Raw genomic sequence first — 24,190 nt, forward strand, 5'->3', positions numbered from 1 at the left:
GAGTACACGGAGTGAGCGAACTCGAACGGTGTTGCCAGAGAGCAGCAGAGCAGCGGATAGGCATCCTGCCTCTGGGGCAAAAGGTCTTACTTGTTTTCTGAAGTTAGGGGAATCATTTAGCTTGGAAACCTGCCCTTTCTCCCCCTGCCCTTCTCAGAGATGTGGGGGAAAGCAGGGTTCTCTTTTGCACAATTTTATAGTGAATTCAATAGGTAACTGATTGACCAAGTTCCCCACACAAATTTCAATGTTAAGGTTTGAGTCTTGTGTTAGAATTCTGTTACTGGTATTAGCAAACTTGAGGCTTAAAAGGACACCCAGGTATCAGCTCACAGTTTTGTAGCTGAGGCATCTGGGTGGGCTGCACTGGGTCCCCTGCTTCAGGTCTCACAAGGCCAAAATGAAGGTTACCAGCTGGGCTGGACTCTTCGCTGGAGGGTCCGAGGAAGAGTCTCTTTCAAGTTCATCCTGGTTGTTGGCTGAATTCAGGTCCTTGTAGTGGTGGGAATAAGGGCCCCACTTCCTTGCTGGCTGCCAGCCAAGGGCTGCACTCTGCTCCTCCAGGCCACCACAGTTCCTTCTCACGTGACCTCTCTGGCTTCAAACCACCACCGTTGTGGCTTTGCGTCGTTCAAACATTAGACCTCGCTGACCTCTCCTGCTGCTACTCAGCTGAGAAATTGTCCTGATTCTAAAGGGCTCATTGGGGATATTAGGCCTATCTGGATAATCTCTCCTTCCCATATAATGCAACCTAATCACAGCAGTGACAGCTCCGCGCAGCCTCCGCCCAGCCTCCAACCACACTTGAAGTGGAGGGGATAACGCAGGGGCAAGGTCCACTGGGGGTCATTCCTCGAATTCTGCTAACCCTAAGTCTCAAGGCTGTTTTTAATCCACAGAGGACAGAAAAGAAGGTGAAGGGACAGTCACGCATGCCCTGAAGGGCATCATCAGTGCAGTACAGCTCTTTCAGCCTTCTTGCTGGGAAGATTTCAAAAGGCAAGACTGACTCTCTTCTTGGCCCTGGGCAAAATGCTCTATCCAAAGAGCCTGCTGGGTCTCACCTTCCCAGTTGAACATGTTGTCTTACAGTCAGACTCTCAGAAAGTTCATACATTTCTCTTCCTATCTGTGACCCCACATTTCTGTAGTCTTGGGGGAGAGAGAGGTCATCACATTTGATTATTAAAAAACATTTTTTACATACTTACTCATTCAGCAAAAATTCACTACGTGCAAAGCACTCTGCTAAGCAGTGGGGCGACAAGGATGATCCACCGTTGCTGGCCTCCCAAGCTGACTACGTGCCATGAAGGGGAGAAGCTAAAGCTGTGGAGGACACTAAAGAGGGGTGTTTCATGCTGAGAGGGAGGATGCAGACAAGAAAGTCTCTTAGAAGTACTGAGAGCAAAGCTGAGTCACAGTGAAGCAGCAGTTTCTTAGAGGAAAAGAGTGTGAGTGTGTGCTGGCATGCCTGTAGGGAGTGTCCCAAGTAAGCAGATCTTTTTGGTTAATTTGGATGTCCACACCCACACTCCACGAGGCATGAGCAAGCACTGAGGCTTCAAGTGACAGGCAGTCAGAGGATTGTTGTAATTAAGCGCACAGACTCTGAAGCCCTCTGTGTGTTTCTAAAACTATGGTAAAATACATGTAATAAAATTTACAATTTTTAACCTTTTAAAGTGTGCAATTCAGTGGCATTAGGTGCATTCACAACTATCCAGTGTGTAAACATCACCACCATCCCATTACAAAACGTTGTCTTCACCTCGGATGGAAACCCCATACTTCTTGAGTAGTCATTTCTCATTTCCTCCGTTTCCTAGGCCCTGGCAACTACTATTCTGCTTTCTATCTCTATGAATTTGCCTACTATAAATACTTTATATTACTGGAATCATACAATATTTGGCCTTTTTTTATGGCTTCATTCACTGAGCACAATGTTTTAAGGTTCATCCATGTTGTATAGCATATATTGGTATTTCATTCCTTTTTATGGCTGAGTAATATTCCATTGTACAGATCGACAACAATTTGTCTATCCATCCATTCATCCGTTCATGGACATTGAATTGTTTCCATCTCTTTGCTTTGTGAATAGTGCTGCTGTGCACATTTGTGTATGAGTTATTGTCTGAACACCTGTTCCCCATTCTTTCGGGTGTGTACCTAGGAGCAGAATTACTGGATCATGTGTGATTTGTTGAGGAACCACCAAATTGTTTTCTACAGTGGCTGCACTATTTTACCTTCCCATCAACAATGTGCGAGGGGTCCAGTTTCTCCGTACCTTGCCAACCCTGTCTGCTTTTTAATCCTGACTCTGCCACTGACCAGTTGTCAAACCAAACACTGGCAAGTCCTTCGTTCCTCCCTACCTCAGTTTCTTTTCTCTATAAAATGATGAAAATAATAGTGCCTCCTTTACCAGTTTGTTGTGAGAATTAAGTTTAGTTAATATGTATGCAATTATTTAATGTGTACCTGGCAGTGTTTGGCATGAGTTACCTAAACCACAGTAAGTTGTTGATTGTTACCGATGTACAGAAAAGTAGTTTCATATGATTCAAGCCAAGAGCGAACAGTTCACAACAATTTGTTTCAATTAGGTAAGAGCCAAGTCAACATAGCTTATCTTTTGTCTGAGATTAATAGGGGTTACAAATGTGGCAGTAATATGATGACACAGAAAACAGATTGAGCCTTGGCCAGTGTGGCTCAGTGGATTGAGCGCTGGCTTGTGAACTGAAAGGTCGCTGGTTCAATTCCCTGTCAGAGCACATGCTTGGATTGCGGGGCCAGGTCCCCAGTTCGGGGTGTGGGAGAGGCAACCACACATTGATGTTTCTCTCTCTTTCTTTCTCCCTCCTTTCCCCACTGTCTAAATATAAGTAAAATCTTAAGAAAAGAGAAAACAGATTGAAAGGGAGAGGTAAGTCTGCATCTGGTCTGAAGGCAGGTATAGTAATTGTGGTGAGGAATCCTGGCCGTGAGGGTGAAACTAAGTAGATATAATCAAGACAGTTTTAGAAAATACAGTGGATGGGAAAAGAATATGATCAGAAGCGAGCATGTGCTGGTTGGTTGATTTTATCTCTTAAGTGCAAATATTAACCACACACAGCCAGCTTTACCCTCCTCGATGTCATGTCACAAGGCTGAGTCATCACATCTCGGACGGACGGCTGCATCATCTCCGAATAGCCTTTTCATACCAATTATTTTTGTATTCCTGTCAACTCTTGATTTTTCCAATCCATTCTCTGTATCGTAAAGTGTTATTACTAAAGTATTTCAGACATACAAAAGAAGTAGGGAATCATGTATATTCATGTATCCAGCTAATATATTAAAAACAATAAAAATACACGTGGTGTGTCCCTTCTGTAACTCTCTCCGAGCACATTATCCTCTCCTCTTTCATCTGTAATTAAGTGTTCCAAACAGAGGCAACCTCTATTCTGATGTTGGTACGTATCATTTCCTCACGTCTTTTATACTTTTACAACACCCATGTGTTTGTGTGTGATTTGTCTGTTTTAATACTTCACACAGGTGAAATCAGCTTGTATGTATCCTTTTGTCATTTGTTCCCTAGCCCCACCCCCTACCTAGGCTCACATTAGTGTGAAGTTTACACGCTGAAACATGTTGTCCTAGTGCATTTAGTATCAGTGCAGTGGAATCTTTCCATTGTAAGAGTACACAGTTATCTATTCGAAAGGCAGATCTGATCCTGTCAATCTCCTGCTTGAAACACTGCGGCGGTTCCCCACTGCTCCGAGGCTAAGGACGACAATCAGGCCTGGCTGGATTTCAGGCTCCTCCACTGCCAAAGCCTCATCTTAAGCCCCTTGCTTCTTTCCCTTCTATTAATTAACTCCACTCATTCTTCAGATCTCAGTTGGAATTTACTTCCTTGGGAATGTCTTTCCCACCACTACCATCACGCCTGCTCGCTAATGTCTCTTAAATGCTTTCATAACAAAGCAATCTTCCCTTTATAGCACTTGCCAGAATGAATTATCACATGACTGAATTAATGTTAGTTCTTTCCCTCCCCAAACATCTATTGTTGCCTATAACTGAGCCACGCAGAGTGCCTGGCACTTATTAGGTGTTTACTAAACTTGCCTGAATGAATGAAAAAAAAAATAGGTACTAGAAGTCTTTTCCTGCCTAGTAGGTATATTTTTCCTAATTAATTGTACTTAATTTAAACTTGTTAAATACTGTTAGCAGAAAATTTTGGAGAGATAGTTTATGGATCCAATAGGCTTTTATTCAGTGATTCATGAATCAGATAGCATCCAATCTAGTAGACAGGAAGAAGCTACAAAGAGCTGTACAAGGTAAGGGATTTTTGTCGACCCAAACCAGAAAGAACATGGAAGTTATATTAGGCACTTGCTGATTGGTTAAAGCAGGACCACTTTCTGTATATGAGGTAAAGGAGAACTCTAGCGCCAGGTTAGGCAATTTGTGACAACCAGACAAATGCTGGTTGGTTGTCCCAGGCCTTCCTGTTCTGGGAGAGATGAGCATAGAAATTTAAAGGTAAGTTTTGGTGTGCTGTTTTGGGCCTACTTTAGACATTTTTACAATATATATTCCAGAGTATAATTTTGGACCATGATGGCATGGCTGGGACTGGATACATTCTCCCTCTGTAAACAACTAGAAGACTGGACAAAATGTGTGAAATCTGTTTTCAGATATTGGGCAACAAGCAGCGCAAGACTGTGATTCCGTTAGAGAAGCGAAACAAATGAGGGAAACCCTACTGTTTTTTCCTGGACGGTGGTGCCCAGATGGAGGTTCCGAGCACAGACAGCATTCAATTCAAAAGAAGAGGGGGAAAAACAGTAGGGCTGAAAAACAGATGGGACAATAGAAAACAAACAGCAAGATGGAAGATTTAAACTTAACCATGCTGATAACTACGTTAAATGTTAATAGTCAAAACACACCAATTCAGAGACAGAGATTGTCAGACTGAATACGGTACGATCTATGAAAAATGCACTGCAAACATGAAGACATATATAGGATAAAAGTAAAAGGGTACACGGGACATATCAGGCCAGCTCTAACCATAAAGAAAGCTGAATTTGCTATATGAATGTCAGACAAAGTGATCAGGACAAGGAATTTTTACCAGAGTTCAAAAGTGACATTCATAATGACAATTAGTCAAGTCACTGAGAAGATGGCAAACCAAAATATGAATGTACCTAAGGTCAAAATTTACTAAGAAAAACCGGACAGAACCAAAAGAAGATATAGACAAACCCATACCACTGTTTTAATTGGAACATTCAATGCTGCTCTCTCAGGAACTGGTATCATTTTAGGGCTTATGGTTTTCTCTTCATACTCAGTTCTGAATCAATCTAGAGAATCTTACGGTTAAGATTTGGAGGTCACTTGCGGGCAGGTGACCTCATTAGATGGAAATAGCCTATACCTTTATTGTGGTAGAGGTTACATGGGTATATATATATACATCTGTCAAAACCACCCCTAACTATACATTTAAAATGAATACATTCTATGTAAATTATAGCCTACTAATAGTTCATCTAAAAATCTAAATGGTTAAAAAAATGCAGCTTCCTTGGATACATTGCAGATTTAGTGAATCATACGTTTGGAATGCTGGGTCTCAGGAATTTACATTAAAACAAAACGCAATCCCCAAATGATTCTTCTGATCAGCTAGGCTTGAGATATGCAGATAGTTTAGAAAACATGAATAGTCAGGGACATTTTAAAATTTGATTTTGAACAGTATATTCTTTGGCTTGCACCATTTTACCCAGCTAAGTGCACTCTATCCTCAAGTGCCCTTGACCTTCATTATTCTCTTAGCTTCGACCTGACTACCCTCCAGTTCTTGCTCCTTTCTGCCCCAATCCTCATGTTTATATCCTTGTTATTGTTTCCAGATTTTTACCTTTTTCCTGTTTCTTTTGGATTCATTTTACTTTTCTAAAGAGAAGTAAAGGGACCATTGCTCCTATCTTCTTCCCACAAAGTGCATGTGCTGATTGTCTCTTTGGTTCATCCACAGGAATCTTATGAGAATCGATCATTGTTAATTTGAAAGCAATCACAGACCTCCTTTGAGTTTTCCAGAATGTATTGGCCAAAGCCTCTTCAAACCTAAGGTCTTTTGGACAGGATAGACTAATGGCACTATTTTTAAAAATAGGGCTAGTTTTGCCCTCGCTGGTGTGGCACTTATTGTGCGCTGGCCTGTGAACTGAACGGTCACCGGTTCAATTCCATCAGGGCATGTGCCTGGGTTGTGGGGCAGGTCCCGGGTTGGGGGTGTGCAAGAGGTAACCAACGGATGTTTCTCACACATCGATGTCTCGCTCCCTCTTTTTCTCCTTCCCTTCCCCTTTCTCTGAAAATAAATAAAATAAATAAATTACATTTAAAACAATAGGGCTAGTTTTGATTGAAAAATGAAACTCTGCAAATTGCCTACTACGATGCCCTGCTACTTATGAACCGTCTCATCAGCAGCCCAGCAAAGGCTTGCAACTCCAAGGACGGCCTGTTTTATGCTGCCCTTCCTGAGACTTCCTTGGGGATGGCACAGTCACAGTATTGAATTCTACCAGACCAATGCATGAATAACTTTTACTTGGCATACTCACCTAGGACTTCTTTTTGGCATGCTGATCTGTCTTCAGCATCAGGTTCTTTGTGATTTGAGCTGACTCTATTCCTTCAACAATTATCACCTGGACTCGTCGAAGTGAGCTTTGTCAAACAAGTGAGCATGTGCTGGAGTCTGTCCTCTTGGGAAGACAAGTGAAATGCAACAGGCTGCAAATGACTGTACTTTTCAAAATGACTTACAATTTTCTCCTTATTCTTGGCTTTGAATCAATCTTGAAAGTTTCATGGCTAAGCTGTGGAGGTCACTGGTGGGGGCAGGAGGCCTCCTCAAGTGGATTTTAGTTAAAGACCAGAATTGACAAATCGTGTATTTTTCTGTGAATGTATACACATGTATTTTTAGCAAAGTGGAACCCTGTGGAAAATATTTTATGATCTACCCTTTTCACTAAATACGCAGTGAGCAAGATTAGCCACACCACGTTAAGTGGCTGCATACAGTGGATATTCTCCAGTTTAGTTCATCAGTCTACTGGTGGACATGCAGGTGGAGCACTAGTTTTTTGCAGCTTGGCTCACTCAACCCCCACTGCAGCTCCCTTCTCACTGCCCTCCTCTACTCTAAAAGCTGGAGAGACAAACACTTGCTTTCCTAGACACTCTTACAGGTCAGTGGGACACAGCATTTGGTTCTGGCCAATGAGACAGATGGAAGCAGCTGGTAATGCCTCCTGGGCTTCCTGCTCTCCACAGGGGGCACTGCCCCAGGGGCAGTGGTTTCCGCTGACAGTGGAACGGGAGATCATCCCCAGCCTCGAGGCAGCCCCCGCCTCTCCCACTGCCGCGATTTCTCAGGGCGCCAGACAGACCCCTCGTTTGAGCTACTAACAAAACCAACCACAAAGGACTCTAGATTATTTCTTTAAAATAAATTCCTAGGATTGCCAAAGAGTATGTGTTCTTAATGCTTTTGATAGGTTTTATCAACTGACATTCCTACCACTTTTATACGAATATACCCCTTTCTCTATACCCTATCACTTTAACAACGAAACAACTTTATTGTGGGGTAATTGATAAATGTGAAAAACTGCACACATTTATTGTGCACAGTTTGATGAGTCTGGACATGTGCAAACACCCATGACACCAATACCACCACCAATATGACAGACATCCGACCCCTCCCAGAGTACACCAGTGTATCTGTGTGGGTATTTTTGGGGTGTGTATGTGTGTGTTAATAACAGTTAACATGAAAGCTACCTTTTCCCAGCTTTACTAAGATATAATTGACATACATTAAGTAAGTTTACCTCTTAACAGATTTTGAAGTGCACACACATTGCATTATTACACTTCTTGCTCATTTCCAAACTGATGGGTTAAAAAAGGACTTCATTGTTTCAATTTCTGTATCTTTGATAGCCACTAATGATGAGCATCTGTTTGAATGTTTATTAAAAGCTTGCATTTCTTTCTGAAATTCAAGTTAGACTAGAGACCTTTCTAGAAGCAGTTTCCTCACATTTGCTTGTGGGCAGTTTTGGAAGATAGGGGCCAGTTTGTTTAAAATCCTAGCAACTCTATCACTTCCCTCTTTCCCAGCAGAATGAGACAAGAATGAGCTGTCCAAGGCCTGCCCTTGGGCAGTTTCCAGATGCCTCCACAATCCCACCATGCTTAGCAAAGATCTAGGTGAGGTGTGTTACTCATTTAAAAGAAAAAAAAAAAAAGGCTGAGGATATTTGAGCATCTGCTGCTTAGGGCATATCCTGAACAAGTTTCTAGATAGCTTTAGTTGCTACTTCAAATACAGAGGAATGAGTCATTCATTTTCCTATGTTGGGTAGAACCAGAAAGCTAATAGGCAGAGAACAGTAATTTCTTATAAATACAAGTGTCTCTGTATAAATCACACATTTCAAATAACATAATTTGAATAGATAATGACATTGACTTTTTTCATGGGTGCAACTCCATTTTGACATGGAATAATGTATCTTCATTTACCCGTTTTACTTCTTTTTAAAATATATTTTATTGATTGGGAGAGGGAGGGAATTTCAGGGGAAAAGGGGAAGGGTTTGCAGGAGCAAGTATAAAGGACACATGGACAATAACAAGGGGGGGTGGAAATGGGAGGGAGGTGGGGAGGGCTGGGATGAGGTAAAAGGCAGAAAACTGTACTTGAACAATTAAAAAAAATTATATTTTGATTATGCTATTACAGTTGTCCCATCCCCCCCCATTCCCCTCTTCCCTCCCCCTTAGTTCATGTCCATGGGTTGTACATATAAGTTTTTTGGCTTCTCCATTTCCCATACTATTCTTAACCTCCCCCGGTCTATTTTGTACCTACTATTTATTCTTATTCCCTGTACCTTTCCCCCCATTCTCTCCCCTCCCCCTCCCCACTGGCAACCCACCATGTGATCTCCCTTTCTGTGATTCTGTTCCTGTTCTAGTTGTTTGCTCAGTTTGTTGTTTTTTTAGGTTCGGTTGTTGATTATTTGTGTTTGTTGTCATCATTTACCCGTTTTAATGGATGGTTTTGTAATCACCCCAGCCTAAGAATAGGTAAGTCTGAATCGGGCATGAAGGCTGGATACAAAATCCAAACATGCCAGGGGCTCCGGGAAGGGCCAAGTAGGTGCAGAAGCTGACAGAAAAATTCAGCCTCAGCTTTTCTAGAACTTTACATGCCTGGACACTGCCTTTCTGAAGCATTTTCTGTGAATGAGTCACAGCCTGCAGGATCTAAGAGAGACCACCCTCAGCCTCTGGATGGCATTCAGATACTGGGACTTCCAATTCAAGGAGCAGACGCCATGATTTGCAGGCCATCAGAGCAAGCAGCATTTTATTGGGAAGGCGGGCTGATATTCTGTCTGCCCCTCTGAATCTGCCGTTTTTCAGCTGCGCCCTGTCACAGGAGACTGACCAGTATGATGTATTCGAGGGGGGCGTGTGTTCTCAAACTTCTGGGTCTCAGGATTCTCACAGGTTTAACAACTATTGACTGAGGAGCTTGTTTTGTGGATTATATCTACTGGTATCTAATGTAGTAGAAATTAATGGGGAGAAGTGTTCAAATGTTTACTCATTCATCTAAAATAGCAGTAATAGATGCATTACATGTTGAAATAAACAACATACTTTTAAATAAAAAACTTTGCTTTCCATTTTTGTGCATCTCTTGACTGTCTCAATTAACAAATCAACTAGATTTCCCACTGCTTCTGCATTAATCTGTTAAAATATCACAGGTGAGACAGCCTTTGGGAAAAACCACTACTCACTATTGAGAATGAAAGTGAAAAAGGCAAATAACATAACAGCTTAGTGTTGTTATGAAGATAGTTTTGACTTCAAGGATCTCATGAAAGGTCTTGGAAATCCCCAAGAGTTCCCAGCCACACCCACAATTCCTGTGACCTCTGAACCCCACTGAGTTCAGCCAGTGGGAGCCTGAGCAAGAAAGTGGAGAAATAAAACAGCGCAGAACATTTACTCTCCTGGCTCAGTCCCTGCAAGGCTGCCTACCCTAAGTCCAGCTCTGTCTCTTGAAAAGAGTGAGGGCTTCTCTCAAGTGATTCTCTTCTGTGGATTCCAGTTCCTTCTCCCCTCGTGCCTTTGGGCCTCAGGGTGAAACATCTGAGCTGTTCCATTGTCTTTCTTAGTTCTACATTCTGTACACACCTCTGTGAATAAAAACTTGTGCATTTACCCTCATTTTCCACCATCATACATAAATGAAACAAAAATTCAGCAAACAACTCAGAGCCTCATGCTATGCCAGTGGATCTCCAAGTGTGGTCCTCAGAGCGTCAGCGTTAGTACGATATTGTATTACCTGGAAACTTGTTAGAATTAGAACGTACATTTCTGGACCACACTCCAGGCCGATTAAATCAGAAATTCTAGGGCTGGGGCCCAGCAAGCTGTGTTTTAAAACCAGCTTCTCAGGTGATGTCAATGCATGTTCAACTGTGATCCAGTTTGAAAGAAACACTGCTCACACAAGTTAATTAATAAGCGTGCCCACACTAAGTTTAAAACTGCAGTTAGATAAAGTTAGCCCGTAGTTAATAGCTAATGGTAGCGAGCATTTGCACGGTGCCAGGCATTTGGCTCTCAACATCTGAAACGTTAACTCAGATTTTAGGACAACCATCAAGTTTAGTAGTAACTATTAGGTGGTCAGTTTTTGACATGTAGAAAAAATTACACAAAGAGAGAGCAAGTACCTTGGCCTAAGTACACAGAACTAGTCAGTGCTAGAAAGTGGCGGAGCTAGGGTCCAACCCAGGCAATCTAGTGCCAGTCTGTGCTCCCAACCTCTACATAGTAAGACTCCAGAGCAGCAACAAGGGTCTGCAGGGACTCGGGTTTCCTAGCAACACAGTGGTTGGCTAATTGCCTATTCTTTCCCAGCACTGGAAGAGCTGAGGGTGAAACTCTTCTACAGAAGAGCTGGAATGGTGAATCCTGACTCAAGCAGACTGGATAGGCTTTTCGGAACCTCGTTAATAGAAGGTGGAAGGGATTTTCTAGTAGACTGTGAGGCACTGAGCTTGTGAAGAACCCAGTTCGGGGTTTTCTACCCTCTATTTCCGTGTGCTGTCCCAGGCTCAAATCACACGGACCCGCTCTGCTAGACTGCCACCGTGCCTCTGACCCAGGCTTTCACTTAGGTTTTAGGTTGACTTTTCATTGTAAATTATTTTAAAATTAAATAAAAAAATTTAAATGTATAAGTTCAACTTAAAAAATGTAAAATTTCTGCTTTTTTAATACAAACCATACACTTCAAAGAATCCTGGGGCACTCTTTCCAAGTTACTTTAGCATAATGAGAATTTGTTTCTGCATTAAGTGAATTAATTTATTCCTCATACATTCATGGCCCTGTTCAAACTTGTTCAATAGTGAGTTCCTCGGCCATGGTGCTAAATCTATATAAAAGCCTTTATACAATTAAAGTGACAGGTATGCATACATCAATAAATTTATAAATATCTTAATGGCCACATACTCTAGGGCTGCATTCTTCAAACCAGTACCCTGAAACGTTTCCAGGGTACGTGGGCAAGGATGATCTCACTGGACTCAGCACCTAGGCCGTTACCATCCACATGAACTCCTGCGTAAATGAGTTTACCCCTCAGGCTCCTGAGGTCCGGGTGCCCCTTTCACATGAGCTCCTTTCTCCTTTACACATAAAAAAAAACTGCTCTTAAGCCTCAGTGTGTAAAATCCCACAGAATGGTGAAAAAGTGAATGACTACAAAGCTGAATAACAAGCTTTCACAGAAATAGATGGAACTGGAAGTAATTAACTTTAACATACCATGATTTGTTGTGATCAAGTATGATGGGGAAATACAATAGAAATCTAAGTTCAAGGAGACCATAAATGATATAAAAATGTATAAAAAAGCCTGTTTGCATCTTTTAAAAATGGATGATGGAAGTATGAAAACAGCATTAGATTCTGTTGGTTATGTTTTCAAAACCTGTTGTTAACAGTTTTACATATTTTAAAAAGCCAGTATTTAGGGGAGAGGCAGGGTGGGGACTCTTTGAAAGAAGGAGAAGGGACTAGTTAAAGAACATACACGAAGGACCCATGGACATGGACAACAGTGTGGGGATGGACTGTGGAAGGGGGTGGGCTGGGCAGAGGAGGGCAAAGGGGAAAATTGGGACAACTGTAACAACATAAACAATAAAACATAACAAAGGTCAGTATTTACAGTATGCTAAAAATTGCATCCTTTTCAACTATTTTAACTTATGAAAAATCATCGATGTCAAATTGAAAATGTGCAAAGGGGTATTTAATGTTTAAAAACACCTAGCAAAAAAGTTTGCATATCACGTGTCATCCGTTTAATTTTTAACCACCACAGAAGTATGACTGTCAACCTTCTATAAACTGGGGGCCGGGAATTAGGGGGACGTGGATGTGATGACCAAGTAAAGGACCTAACAGGGCATGTGGTAAACTGGGTGCCTGCTTCCATGCCTGAAAAGTGGGGGCCCCGGTGGCAATCTCCCCACTTGGAGTAACTGCCCTCCTTACCACGAGCTGCCCAACCTCCTGGGCTCTGCCCCTCTCCGAGAAGGCAGGGGAGTTGGGTAGGTGAGCTGTGTATAAGATATAAGTACTGATCTAGTTCCCTTTTACTATATCCCGTAATAGCCCCAGAGCTTTCCAAAGGGTTTTTTCTTTTTAATTTGTATGTACTGATGATGGGGGAGGAGGGCCGGGGGTGGGAGACATTTTTTTAAAATGCACTCATTGGTTGTTTCTTTTATGTGCCCTGACCAGGGTTCAAACCTGCCACCTCGGGGTATCAGGATGATGTTCTACCCACGGCGCCAGCTGGCCAGGGCTGGCCTTCTGAATGTTGACAAGAATTACAACTCCTTTATACTGTTTTCTCTAAACTCCCTAGGCTTCCAGGTGTCCCAGTATGGGACATGTGTCTTTCTTGAAATAGCTTTTAAAAAGTTGTGCTTAGCCCTGGCTGGTGTAGCTCAGTGGATTGAGCTTGGGCTGTAAACCAAGGCATCGCAGGTTCGATTCCCAGTCAGGGCACATGCCTGGGTTGCAGGCCACGGCCCCCAGCAACCGCACACTGATGTTTGTTTTCTCTCTTTCTCTTTCTCCCTCTCGTCCCTCTCTAAAAATAAATGAATAAAATCTTAAAAAAATAACTAAATGGGGAACAAGTAATAAATTATTTTTAAAAAAGTTGTGCTTAATAAAACCAAAGCAAAACACACATACCACACACACAAACATAAAGACAAAAGCCCCACAACTCCCCCAAACAATAACCTAAGAACAGGAACTCTCCCCAACACACTGACAAAAAACCTGTAATAATAAGCATATCCAACTAAAGGGAAAAATAATCTGTTGACTATTTACTTTGAGAAAACCTTTGTGTGTCATCTTTAGATAAAGGTAGTACGTGTAAACATGTTCATATGAATACAGAGCTCAATACCATCTTCCCATGTAACCTCTTTTCATTCACCTCCTACAACATGGACTGTATGTATGTGGACTTCTTTTTGAGTGTTTCTTTTTGGAGAGGATGAATTTTTACACATCTGCATTTTGAATTAAATCTAAATCCTCTGTAATGTAGCATGGAAAAAAAAAAGGAAGACTGACCACTGCCAATTTAGTTTCAGCCATTTTATACGGGAATCCAAAAGCATCAAATTTCCTCGCACTCTGGGAACAATATGGAGCACGAACAAAAGGTTACAGAGGGAAGAGAATGTAATTGATTCTGAAGAGCGTGAACATCTGCAAAGAATGAATTGTAAGAGAAAATGATCTCTGGGGGTCCTACTTATGATGAAACAGTTTCTAGTTACTTGTGTCAGAGAAGTAACCCTCGACTCTCCACAAATCCCCTCCAAGTCCAAACCACGAAACAGAATGAGACTCCAGATGCTTAAAGCTTCTTTTTGCAATGTGGAAGCAAACGGAAACGGGGATGGAAGACCACACCAAACTGGATTCGCCCAGTCGTGCTGAGCTGACGGCCTCAGAAGGCAAGTCAGGAAACTGCATTCTGGTCCACATTCTGCATTGAATGGAATGTGATTGTGGCCAAATCATTTATCTCTCTGGGCCCCAAGTTCCCCAACCTGACAATGTGAGGGTCAGACTAGATGACAGAAAAGGCCCTTTTATGGTGTCCTCTCTAATGAGATGGACATACTTCCTTCTTCTTTTAGAAGTCTCTTGGGCCTCAGACTTTCCATTTTAGATGGAAAGAGCAAAAATTCTAACACAAGTTATTTAAGAACATCAACATTTATTTAACATGATAAAAAAAGAAATGAGATATGAACATTTGCATTTAAACAATAGTAAGTAGCCTTTAATACTTACATTACATGTGCTCATTGTATAATATATACACAATGAACATAATTACATTTGTACACAAACTAAGTACTGGATTTGAAAACCTGCTTATTGCTGTACACATCTATTCCAATGAAGTATAAGCCCAGTACTTCGAAACACCCACATTTTAAATTGTTTTTCAAGAAACAATAAGCGAGCACATTTGTGTTTAAGCTGACAAGAGTGTGGCGGTAACTGCTGACACTGCAATCTGACCGAGAAATAATTATAGCGGAAAGCAGGACGTCCTTCACTTAGCAATAATAAAATGGCACATTTTAAATATATATATATAAAATTTTTACAAATCAAGTGTGAAACAAAGCACTGCAGTAGCCAAAATGGGAAGGAAAAAATGACAAAAGAAAATAAGCTTCTTGGGAATAACTAAAATGATGTACTGAAAAGAAAAAAGAAATGTAACTCCACCCAGACTTTAGAAACATCAAAATGTGGAAATGAGCGACTCAGGGAGTACGGGCGGTGGGCTGCACGGTGAAAAGCACCTTGACCTCTGTGCTCTGAAATCATAGCAGCAAGCTGGTGTCAGGATAACAACCCAGAGATCAGGGAGTGTACGTATGGGCCATTAAAGCTGTTTTGGAATAAACATTTTCCATAAGTGATAAAATGATGCTCTGTGGCCAAAAGCATCAGAACTATGAATTTCATAGATTTAAAATATACTGTACAATATCTTCTCACATTGCCGAAGGTCCAAGTCCTTAGGTTTGAATGGGTTCAACAGAAGTCAGGGTAGCTGAAAAATAAAGGGAGGGAAATTTACGTTGACACTTGCAAGTGACTGAATGACCATTTCCTAAAGTAATTAAGGGGGGTGACAAGTGTGGCCGTGAAAACCCTAAACCATAATATATTTTCTATTCATTTCCATAAGCTTAATCCACAAAGCAAAGAAATATAATGCAATTAAAGAGCAATTCAGAATAAAAAATGTACCCAGATTTGTGGTTGAATCCAAAAGATCAACAAAATGAACAAAGATATGTGTAATTTCACTAAAATATCTAATACTGTATTAAGCTGCCTACAGAGCAGTGTCAACTGTAAAACTTTCTCAGTTCTTTGAAAACTACCAGTTCAGAAAGATGACAAGCGCACAGCATGCAGATGTGAGGTGACACACTTCTGAGCGTCACTAGTTGTGTGTGGCAGCTACATGCCAGACTGGGAAAATCCAGCAGTGACTGTGCCTCAGCCAGTCTAGTGTGTAACACTAGTGGCTCTGAAATAAAAGTAAAACAAAACAAAATCCAGTAACGACAAAGAATCTGGAAATGTACTTGAGTTTTAACTGTGAACATTCTGTATTATCAGAATGGCCTGCATACAATGAGTGTAAGCTATTTATTGAACCAAAAGACCATGGCTCTCAATGCGCATTGCTCCACTAAGACAGAGGCCACTGCCAACTAACTCTTCATACAGAAGGAATCAGATGAGCATAATGCTAATTACTCCTGTGTCTTATGTTATTCTATCTCTAGTGAGAACTGTCACTTCCGAACATACCAAGTTAAAAACGTAAATACTTGAGTGACAGAGGCAAGACACAGGTAAGACTATAACCAACAGACTGTCTGCAGCTTCGGAAGGGATGTCAATCCTGCGGATACCAACGAGAGCCAAGAGAGGCCTCTTCCGGACTCCAGCCAGGCAAAATCTCAAATGGAAGTTACAACTATGGCAAGACAGGTCAACATGAATCCTGCTGGCTGAAAGGAAGGGCACAGATCATGGCTGCCACTGAAAGGTGCGAGTGGAAGTGGATTCTAGGAGAGAAGCACTACGGAGTCAACCTAATCAAGCTAGTATTTGCACTCATTTAGTTTGAGAATCAAAAAATCAAGTAATGCGTTGTAACAATGCTCATGTCTCTAGGAGTTTTCACTGCTTATAACTGTGTAACAGAAACTGGTGGTCACCTTAAGGTACAAAGCATTTCTAGATCTGGTAGACACTTCGAGAAAAAAAGGCATAAAGTGCTCATTCCACACCTCACAGTTTTTCTGAGAAGTTAAAAACAGTGTATATCTACACATACAGAAATGTAGGCAGCATTTAGCAATTGTTTCAAGTTTAACAGTAAGACCTTAGAAAATTATTCTCAGTTCTGAAACTGTGGTTTAAGAAACATTACTCAAAGAAAGACTTTCTCCTTCTCCATTTCCCCACCCACGGCTTTTTGAGTAACTACTTCCCTGTCTTAAAAATTTAGAATGAATTTGTCTGATACATCTTAAAGATTTTAATATTCCATCTATTTGGCTATACCGTAAACATTTCTTTGTCTTAAAAAATAATTAACAAACTCCCAACACGGTAGATGTGTCACACTAACTTAAAAAACATTACTCAATCAACGCGTAATGGCTTAAACAGACGTCTCGGGTCCAACTATGGAAAGGAGCGCTGAATGGGAACACAGCTGCAAAACACTGTGAGGCCTGTTTTGGCACAGGACGCACCCTCCAGGTTTTGCTGTTTTTACAGAAGAAATAAGAGACAGAGGAAACGCTGTCACGTAGCCAGTCACTGGAAGGGCCAACATTGGAAATGTGAGTTACTTGCTCTGGCAACTATGCCTGAGCACGATCTAGAATTAATCCCAGTTTTTATTCACTAAACTGACAAATTAATAAAATTCCAATCAGGAACTCAGAGGGTGAAGTGCAAAGGGAAACGTACTTTTTTCGAGACTACACACACATGAAATGCGATCCTTCTGTGAGCTGTGGCTGAGCAGACGGGACCGGTGAGGCTGACGACTCAGGAGAGGAGGACAGACTTTTCCCTGAAACACACCAAGAAAATGTGAGAAGATAACCATCTTTACGACATGTGGGGAAGGAAACCTGATGCTGCGACCCCACACAACAAGAACATGTTCCGAGGGGGACTTAAGAGCTGTGTGGGGTTGTTCCTTTCCGGTCTGGGAACTAAATGGAAGGCTGTTGAAACATTCTTCTTCCTTGTATACCTTAAACTCACGCAATATTATATATCTCAATTTTATCTTACATAAAACTAGAAAAAATAATTTTAATTTTTTTTTTTTTGCTTCGAGATCAGTTTTCAGGTGTTTGTGAATCACTTTTAAAAATGAATCACTTTTAAAAGAGCCTCTCTAGTTCTACACAGCTAAATGCTACAGATAGTTTAAATGTGTTTTTAATACATCCACATACAACTTTGACCCAGACCCGCTGCAGCAATAACTAAAAGTGTCAGTAACAGTGAAAAAAAGTATTTCTGTGTATACCACTTTATAGGTGATAGAGACAAAGGAAAAACAGTGTTTAATAATGTTACAAAAAACACAATTATATAAATTTGCATGTTATATGTATGTAAAATATGTAAAATACAAAATATGCTCTACCTAAGAACAATCCTGAATAACTGATTTTCACTGTACTTACCCTTCTGCAAAATGATTGGGGGTGGGGGGGGGGGGCAGAGAAGATTACTAGGAATGGTTTTCTGAGCTGGTAATATGCACTAGTGGTGTGATCCCCTATCCCTACCCTTCACCCAAAATCCTAAAGAAAGAAAAAGAGAAAAAAAGGTATGTGAAGAATCCAAAAAACGTGAAGACCCTGAAAATCCAGTCTCAGAGAAACAGGTCAATTTTCCAAGTACCGAAGAGTCTTCTCATTAGAAAAACATTTTTGGTATGTGTTAAGATTAAAACCCAAACGAAAACTGAACAAACTGATCCCAAGCTAGGACAGGTTCTGTGTGGATTTAGCTGGTTAGGCAGGGGTTGCCCTTCCTGCTTTTTCAGCAGCACCCCCACCCCAGAAGGTGCTTGTGCAAGGCAAAGGCTGATTATTCTGTGGTCAAGGTACTTAAAAGGCTCTCTTGCTAAAACCTTCACATGGAAAATAGGGAGGTTCAGAGGAACCACCACTGAGAAAATGACAAAATGTGTAATGCCTACCTGCCATTGTTTGGTTTCCTTTAGAAGCCTCGGGAGCCGGTTCATAAGAAGTGACACTTTCTTCCTGCTCATGGATACTGTCCTTTGTATTTTCTTCAGTGTGGCCTTCTGATTTATGATTTGTGATCTGTGTCTCATCCTCAGGGCTAATGAAGATAGATATTTTAAGATTTACTACAGAATGCAGTTAATTTTCTTCCAAAATTATTATTATTAAATTTTAACCATATAGAAAAGATGCCACTCCCTATACGTAAGAATTGCTAATATTTTCCTTGCAATTAATCTCTTTTCTTTTTTCCCTTTATGGAAATTATAAAAATTATTAGAGTGAATAATATGAAATCTGTATGCTGAGTTTCAGTAATTATCTACATTTTGCCAATCGTGATTCATCTAAACTCCCAAATTATTATTTTTAAAAATATTTTGCTTATTTATTTTTAGAGAGAGGGGAGGGGAGAGAGAAAGAGGGAGAGAAACACCTATGTGTGAGAGATGCGGCAACAGGTTCTCTCTTGCATGACCCCTACTGGGGATTTGGCCCTCAACCCAGGCATGTGCCCTGACCTTTTGGTTCATAGGCCGGCACTCAATTCATTGAGCTGCACCAGGCAGGGCTAAACTCCCAAATTATTTTTAAAGCAAATTCCAGACATATCACTCAATCTGCAAATGCTTCAGTTTATATTTATATCGTAATATCACCAAATATCCAATTAGTGCTCAAATTTACCAGCTTTCCTGATAATGTCATTTTAGGTATGTTTGAATCAGGATCAAAACAAAGTCTATACAGTGTATTTGCCTGAAAAGTCTCTTCAGCTCTACTTTAACATAAAATATACTATTCCCCAAGCCCCTTTCAGTCTTTGCCAACTATTTGTGAAAGAATCAGGTTTATCTGTCCTTATAGTTTATCACATTCTGGATTTTGATAATTGTATACCTCATTTAAAATTTTTTATCAAGTTTTTTTTTTAAATTTTAGATTTTAGAGAGAGAGGAAGGGAAGGAGAAAGGAAGAGAAACACTGATGTGAGAGAGAAACATCAATTTGCCTTCTGTACGTGTCCCAACTGGGGACTGAACCCACAACCAAGCATTTGCCACGACCAGGAGTAGAACCGGTGACCTTCTGGTTTGATGGACAACACCCGACAAAGCCACACTGGCTGGTGCTCTCTATCCTTCACATTTAAAAAAAAAACCTAGTATGATGTTGAGTCTTGATCAGATTTAAATTTTGGAAGAAGGGGGACAGGTTGTCTCTTTTCATGTTGTTAAAAATGATCAATGAGTTCAGAAGTTATCCACTTGACTAAGTCAGTATAGAATACTGTTAGATTATTTCATTTAACAGTGTAAGCAGTCCTTGAGGACTATTCAAATCCATTATTTCCTCAGGGTTAGCAAAACAGTGATATTCTAAGTCTCTCATTCATTAGTGAGTGAAATTCTTCTAAAAAGAAAACAAATTTCCTCATAAACTCTGGATGCATTTGGGAAAGCCAAAGTAAACATTTGATTATTTCCCTTTAAGTGCCAAGTTTTGGAATAGTGAGTTGTCTCTAGTATACCCTAATGTGGACAACAAATTCTTTTTTGTTGTTGCTAGATCATTATAAACTCATATTTTTTGTTTACTGAGCTCACTGGGGTGACGTTGGTTAAAAAAAAAAGCCATTCAGGTTTCAAGTGCACAACAAAATATTACCTGCACACTGCATCATGCGCCCATCACCCAAAGCAAAGTCTCTTTCGTTTCTGTCTCTATTTATCCACCTCGGCCCTCGGCCCTCTTCCAGCTCCCCTTTCCCTCTGGCTATCACCATACTGTTGTCTGTGTGTGTATATGAGATGTGTTAAATCTATGCCTATTAAGAAAAATTTAGTGGAGATTTTTAAAAATCAGCTATTGCCAAATATTTCCCAAATTCAATCCTGCTATTCGTTGAAGACATAAAGGCACCGATAGTAATACTAAATCATAGAACTTTTCTTTTCCAGCACTGCTGATTTTTTAATGGAGGGTGAGATTGAGGTATGCACTTAAGAACGTAGGTTAACAAACATAGCTAAAAAATAAATAACAAATCACTATAATTTTTGGAACGCTTATCAGACAACTTTAATTTCTTTTGATGAACATCTATCAATATGTAGGCAATGCTAAGGTGCTTACTTTGTTATAGCTCATGTACTTTTTGGCATTTTAAAAAAACGTATTTATTGACTGCTTCCTAGGTGCTAAGCACAGTGTTAAGTGCTACACATGTATGTTTTTTTCAATCCTTACAACACCCTTGTGAAATAGATACTAGTATTATCACCATTTTTATAACTGAGGAAACTGCACCTTAAGAAGGTACCTTGCTGGGACTGGAACCCAACTTTCTGACTCTGAGGTTCACCATTTTTTCTTTGAAATTTCTTATTTATTCTATTTTTGGACAGAGGGAAAGGGAGGGAGAAAAAGAGGAAGAGAAACACCAATGTGTGGTTCCCTCTCACATGCCCTCTACTGGAGACCCGGCCCACAACCCAGACATGTGCCTTGACTGGGAATCAAACCAGCGAACCTTTTATTTGCAGGCTGTTGTTCAATGTACTGGAGCCACACCAGTCAGGGCTGAAGTTCAGCATTTTTAAGCAGGTATACAAATTTGTGAATTATTTATTTGTTTTCCCTAATTTATTACCTGTATGAAATACCCTCAGGCATTTCTTCTTTATTTCTTTCTTTATCCATCACTTCTTCAGAATTTACTCCATTTGGCTCAAGTTTGGAAGGTGTTTCATAAAAAACATTTTCAGTTTTTTTAAACTACAGAATAAGAAAAAAGATTTTCTTTTTCAAAGCATTCATAGCACACCGAATGTTTAAAAGTAAATCTGAAATAATTCCCAAATAAAAGTTTATTACGAAAATCATACCTTGTCAAATATTTACTAAAACATAAATTTAGGTTCAAGTATCTTTAAAAGTTATTTGCCCAAAGGCACGAAGCACATTGCTGTTAGTTGTGTGGGGAAGTAAGATCCCAAATTTAACTGGGTTAGCAGTAATTTAGTCCAGCCTTGACTGATCATGTTTTAAGTTTTCAATTGATCAATCAAGTTACACAAAATTGATCATTTGACTTAGATCTTTGGCTTCTGTGGGAGAATAAAACAGGACTTTAAACCTTATTACCACTGGCTCTAATCTTCAAAAATCTACCACTTTGGATTATCCATCTTAAAATCTCTCTACCTCTTTGCTGAAATCTGTATTTTGAGGTTCAGTTTCTTCTAGTCGAACAATTTCTGTGGCAGAATCTTCATGGTTTGTCTTTATATCATCTTCTCTAGCGACAGTGTCCACTTCCTTTATGTTATCATCTTTCTTTCGAGTCTGTCCAAAAGACACACAGCATTCTGAGATTCGTACTACACAGCCATCTAGAGAGCACATGTTAATTCTGAAAAATAGCTGGATCTTCACTTACAAGGTTTCCTGATGAAGATCAAGAAGAACTAAATATATTTAATATACACCAATATACTGGCATTTTAAAAAATATACAATATACATTACTTATATATTAATACATAGCATATTAACATATGGCAGTATTCCACACACTTTTTTATCCTTGCCTTTTAAGATCACCCATTTTGCAATTTGTAGAATGCACAGTTATTCAACCATACAACAGCTAAATCTCCATTAGCAATGCCTGCTCTTGGTTAGATGAAAATGGACCTTCTATGAACATGGGGAAGCACTTTTGGCTGATCCGTTCTACCAATAGGGACAGACCAAACTGAAGCTACTGAGGTCTGTCAGTTGGTTCTGTATTTGTGAGTTGGGGTAATAAATAAGAAACAGAATGGTGTTAATTTACTGAAGTTGAAATAAAATGAACAGAAATTTTATTTAGAAGCTCTGTCCTGCTAGAAACTGAGGTCATGTTAAATTAGGACAGAGTAATACAGATTTTCTGGGAGGGGGACTGGGTATGTTGGTAAACTGCATAGCATTTTACACTTGCTGAAAGCACTTTTATCTTCTTAGAGTCTCTGTGAAGCAGAGGGGGCAGGTCGCACCTGATTTACGGCAGAGGAGATGAAGTCCACAGCCGCTGCACGGGCATCCAGCAAGTCTGGTTCTCTGAACACAGGGCAATTTCTGTTATACTAAGCTGCCTCAGCTTCTTATTCCAGAAGTTAAATAACATAAAATAACTATCCACATTGCAGACATCTGACTACCCATCAAACATGTAACTATGATTCTAAGACTCAAGTGATGCTGGATTTTCACACAAGAAAGATTAAAAGCAAATGATATACCTGGGTAACCCTGAATGGATTGTCCCTTAAATTTGAAGGACTTGGTAAGGGTGACTGGTCTAAAGCACCAATAACATTTAATACTTTTTTCTTTTCCCTTAAGCATGCTTGTTGATGTCTCCTTATTCTCTCCATTTGTTCTTCCACAGTCATCCGAGGTCGAGTACTTTCAGCCAAACAGAGCTGTTCCACTGCACTTCTTGGTCTTTCCTTTAATTAAAATTAAACATATGAATGCATAAATACAGAGTGACTTCTGAAAAGTATGTTGAAATAAAATAGATTCTAAGATGCATGTCTTTTGTCTTCCAAATCAAAAGTGGAGGTTTGGGAGTTCATGTAGGTAACACCAGAAAGGCACGTAATTTTATCCTTCACTGATAATTGGTGATGCATGTATTTGATGAAAAAAGAGAAAGAGGAGAGGGAGAAGGAAGAGAAACTAGTGAGGATATTCTATCTCTTTTAAATACAAAAGGGTATGGCAGCTTGGTTCTACAACAGGAAATTGTATAAAACTCAAATGAGGAAAAAATAGGGGATTTATTTTAATGAAAATGTAAATTTTTAAGTCACATATTAACTTTGAAAGACTAGTAGAGAAAACATCCTTAGTTTATGATCAATAATAAAACTATGGATATATCTCTTTTCTATAAACATTTTTATGATTTTATGTTACTGAAGGGTTTAAAAATATTACTCCCAGTAAACAACCAATTCTTATTTTTATCTTTCTCACTAAAAATATAAAACAATATTGGTATAATATCCCAATATTTCAATAATTAGTTATAAGCAAATTTTAGCTTATTTTATATAGTAGACTTTTTATTTATTTTTTAAAGGTTTCATTTATTTTTAGAGAGAGGGGAAGGGAGGGAGGAAGAGAGGGAGAGAAAAATCAATGTGTGGTTCCTTCTTGCATGCCCCCTACTGGAGGCGGAGGCGGAGGCGGCCCGGCTGCAACCCAGGGAAGTGTCCTGGCCCAGAATTGAACCAGCAACCCTTTGGTTCACAGGCCCTTGCTCAATCCACTGAGCTACACCAGCCAGGGCTATATAATAGACTTTTTAAAGAGTAAACATATTCTAGGAGCTATGGCCTGAATTGGTAGAAACTGATGAAGATGCTGAAGGAGTTAGGGGGTGTTTTTAGGAAAACCCAGGGCAGAGGTAAGTATTCCTGTGACCTGAGCATGATATTAGGCTAATGGCTAAGATTGGTTTCTTCACTTCAATCTGAAAAGTGTCTGCAGGGTGGGAGCTGTGACTCTGGAACAACCCTCTACTGTACAGGATAGAT

General features: G+C 40.1%; 1 protein-coding gene across 4 annotated transcripts in view; it reads right to left on the reverse strand.

The window, feature by feature from the left end:
- Window positions 1-14,532: 14,532 nt before the first annotated feature.
- PLEKHA5 (pleckstrin homology domain containing A5) overlaps window positions 14,533-24,190 on the reverse strand; it is a 201,743-nt gene continuing 192,085 nt past the window's right edge. For all 4 annotated transcript variants that reach the window (XM_045829213.1, XM_045829211.1, XM_045829210.1 and 1 more), the window contains 6 exons: window positions 22,886-23,095; window positions 21,804-21,944; window positions 21,250-21,374; window positions 18,548-18,693; window positions 17,293-17,398; window positions 14,533-15,343 (listed from right to left, as the gene is read on the reverse strand). In XM_045829213.1, the coding sequence (XP_045685169.1) occupies window positions 17,304-17,398; window positions 18,548-18,693; window positions 21,250-21,374; window positions 21,804-21,944; window positions 22,886-23,095 (717 nt within the window). In that variant the 3' untranslated portion in view covers window positions 14,533-15,343; window positions 17,293-17,303. The remainder of the gene's footprint in view (window positions 15,344-17,292; window positions 17,399-18,547; window positions 18,694-21,249; window positions 21,375-21,803; window positions 21,945-22,885; window positions 23,096-24,190) is intronic.

The sequence above is a fragment of the Phyllostomus hastatus genome, unplaced genomic scaffold (assembly GCF_019186645.2).
Source record: "Phyllostomus hastatus isolate PE091 unplaced genomic scaffold, TTU_PhHast_1.1 phas_scaffold_93, whole genome shotgun sequence".
Lineage (NCBI taxonomy): Eukaryota > Metazoa > Chordata > Mammalia > Chiroptera > Phyllostomidae > Phyllostomus > Phyllostomus hastatus.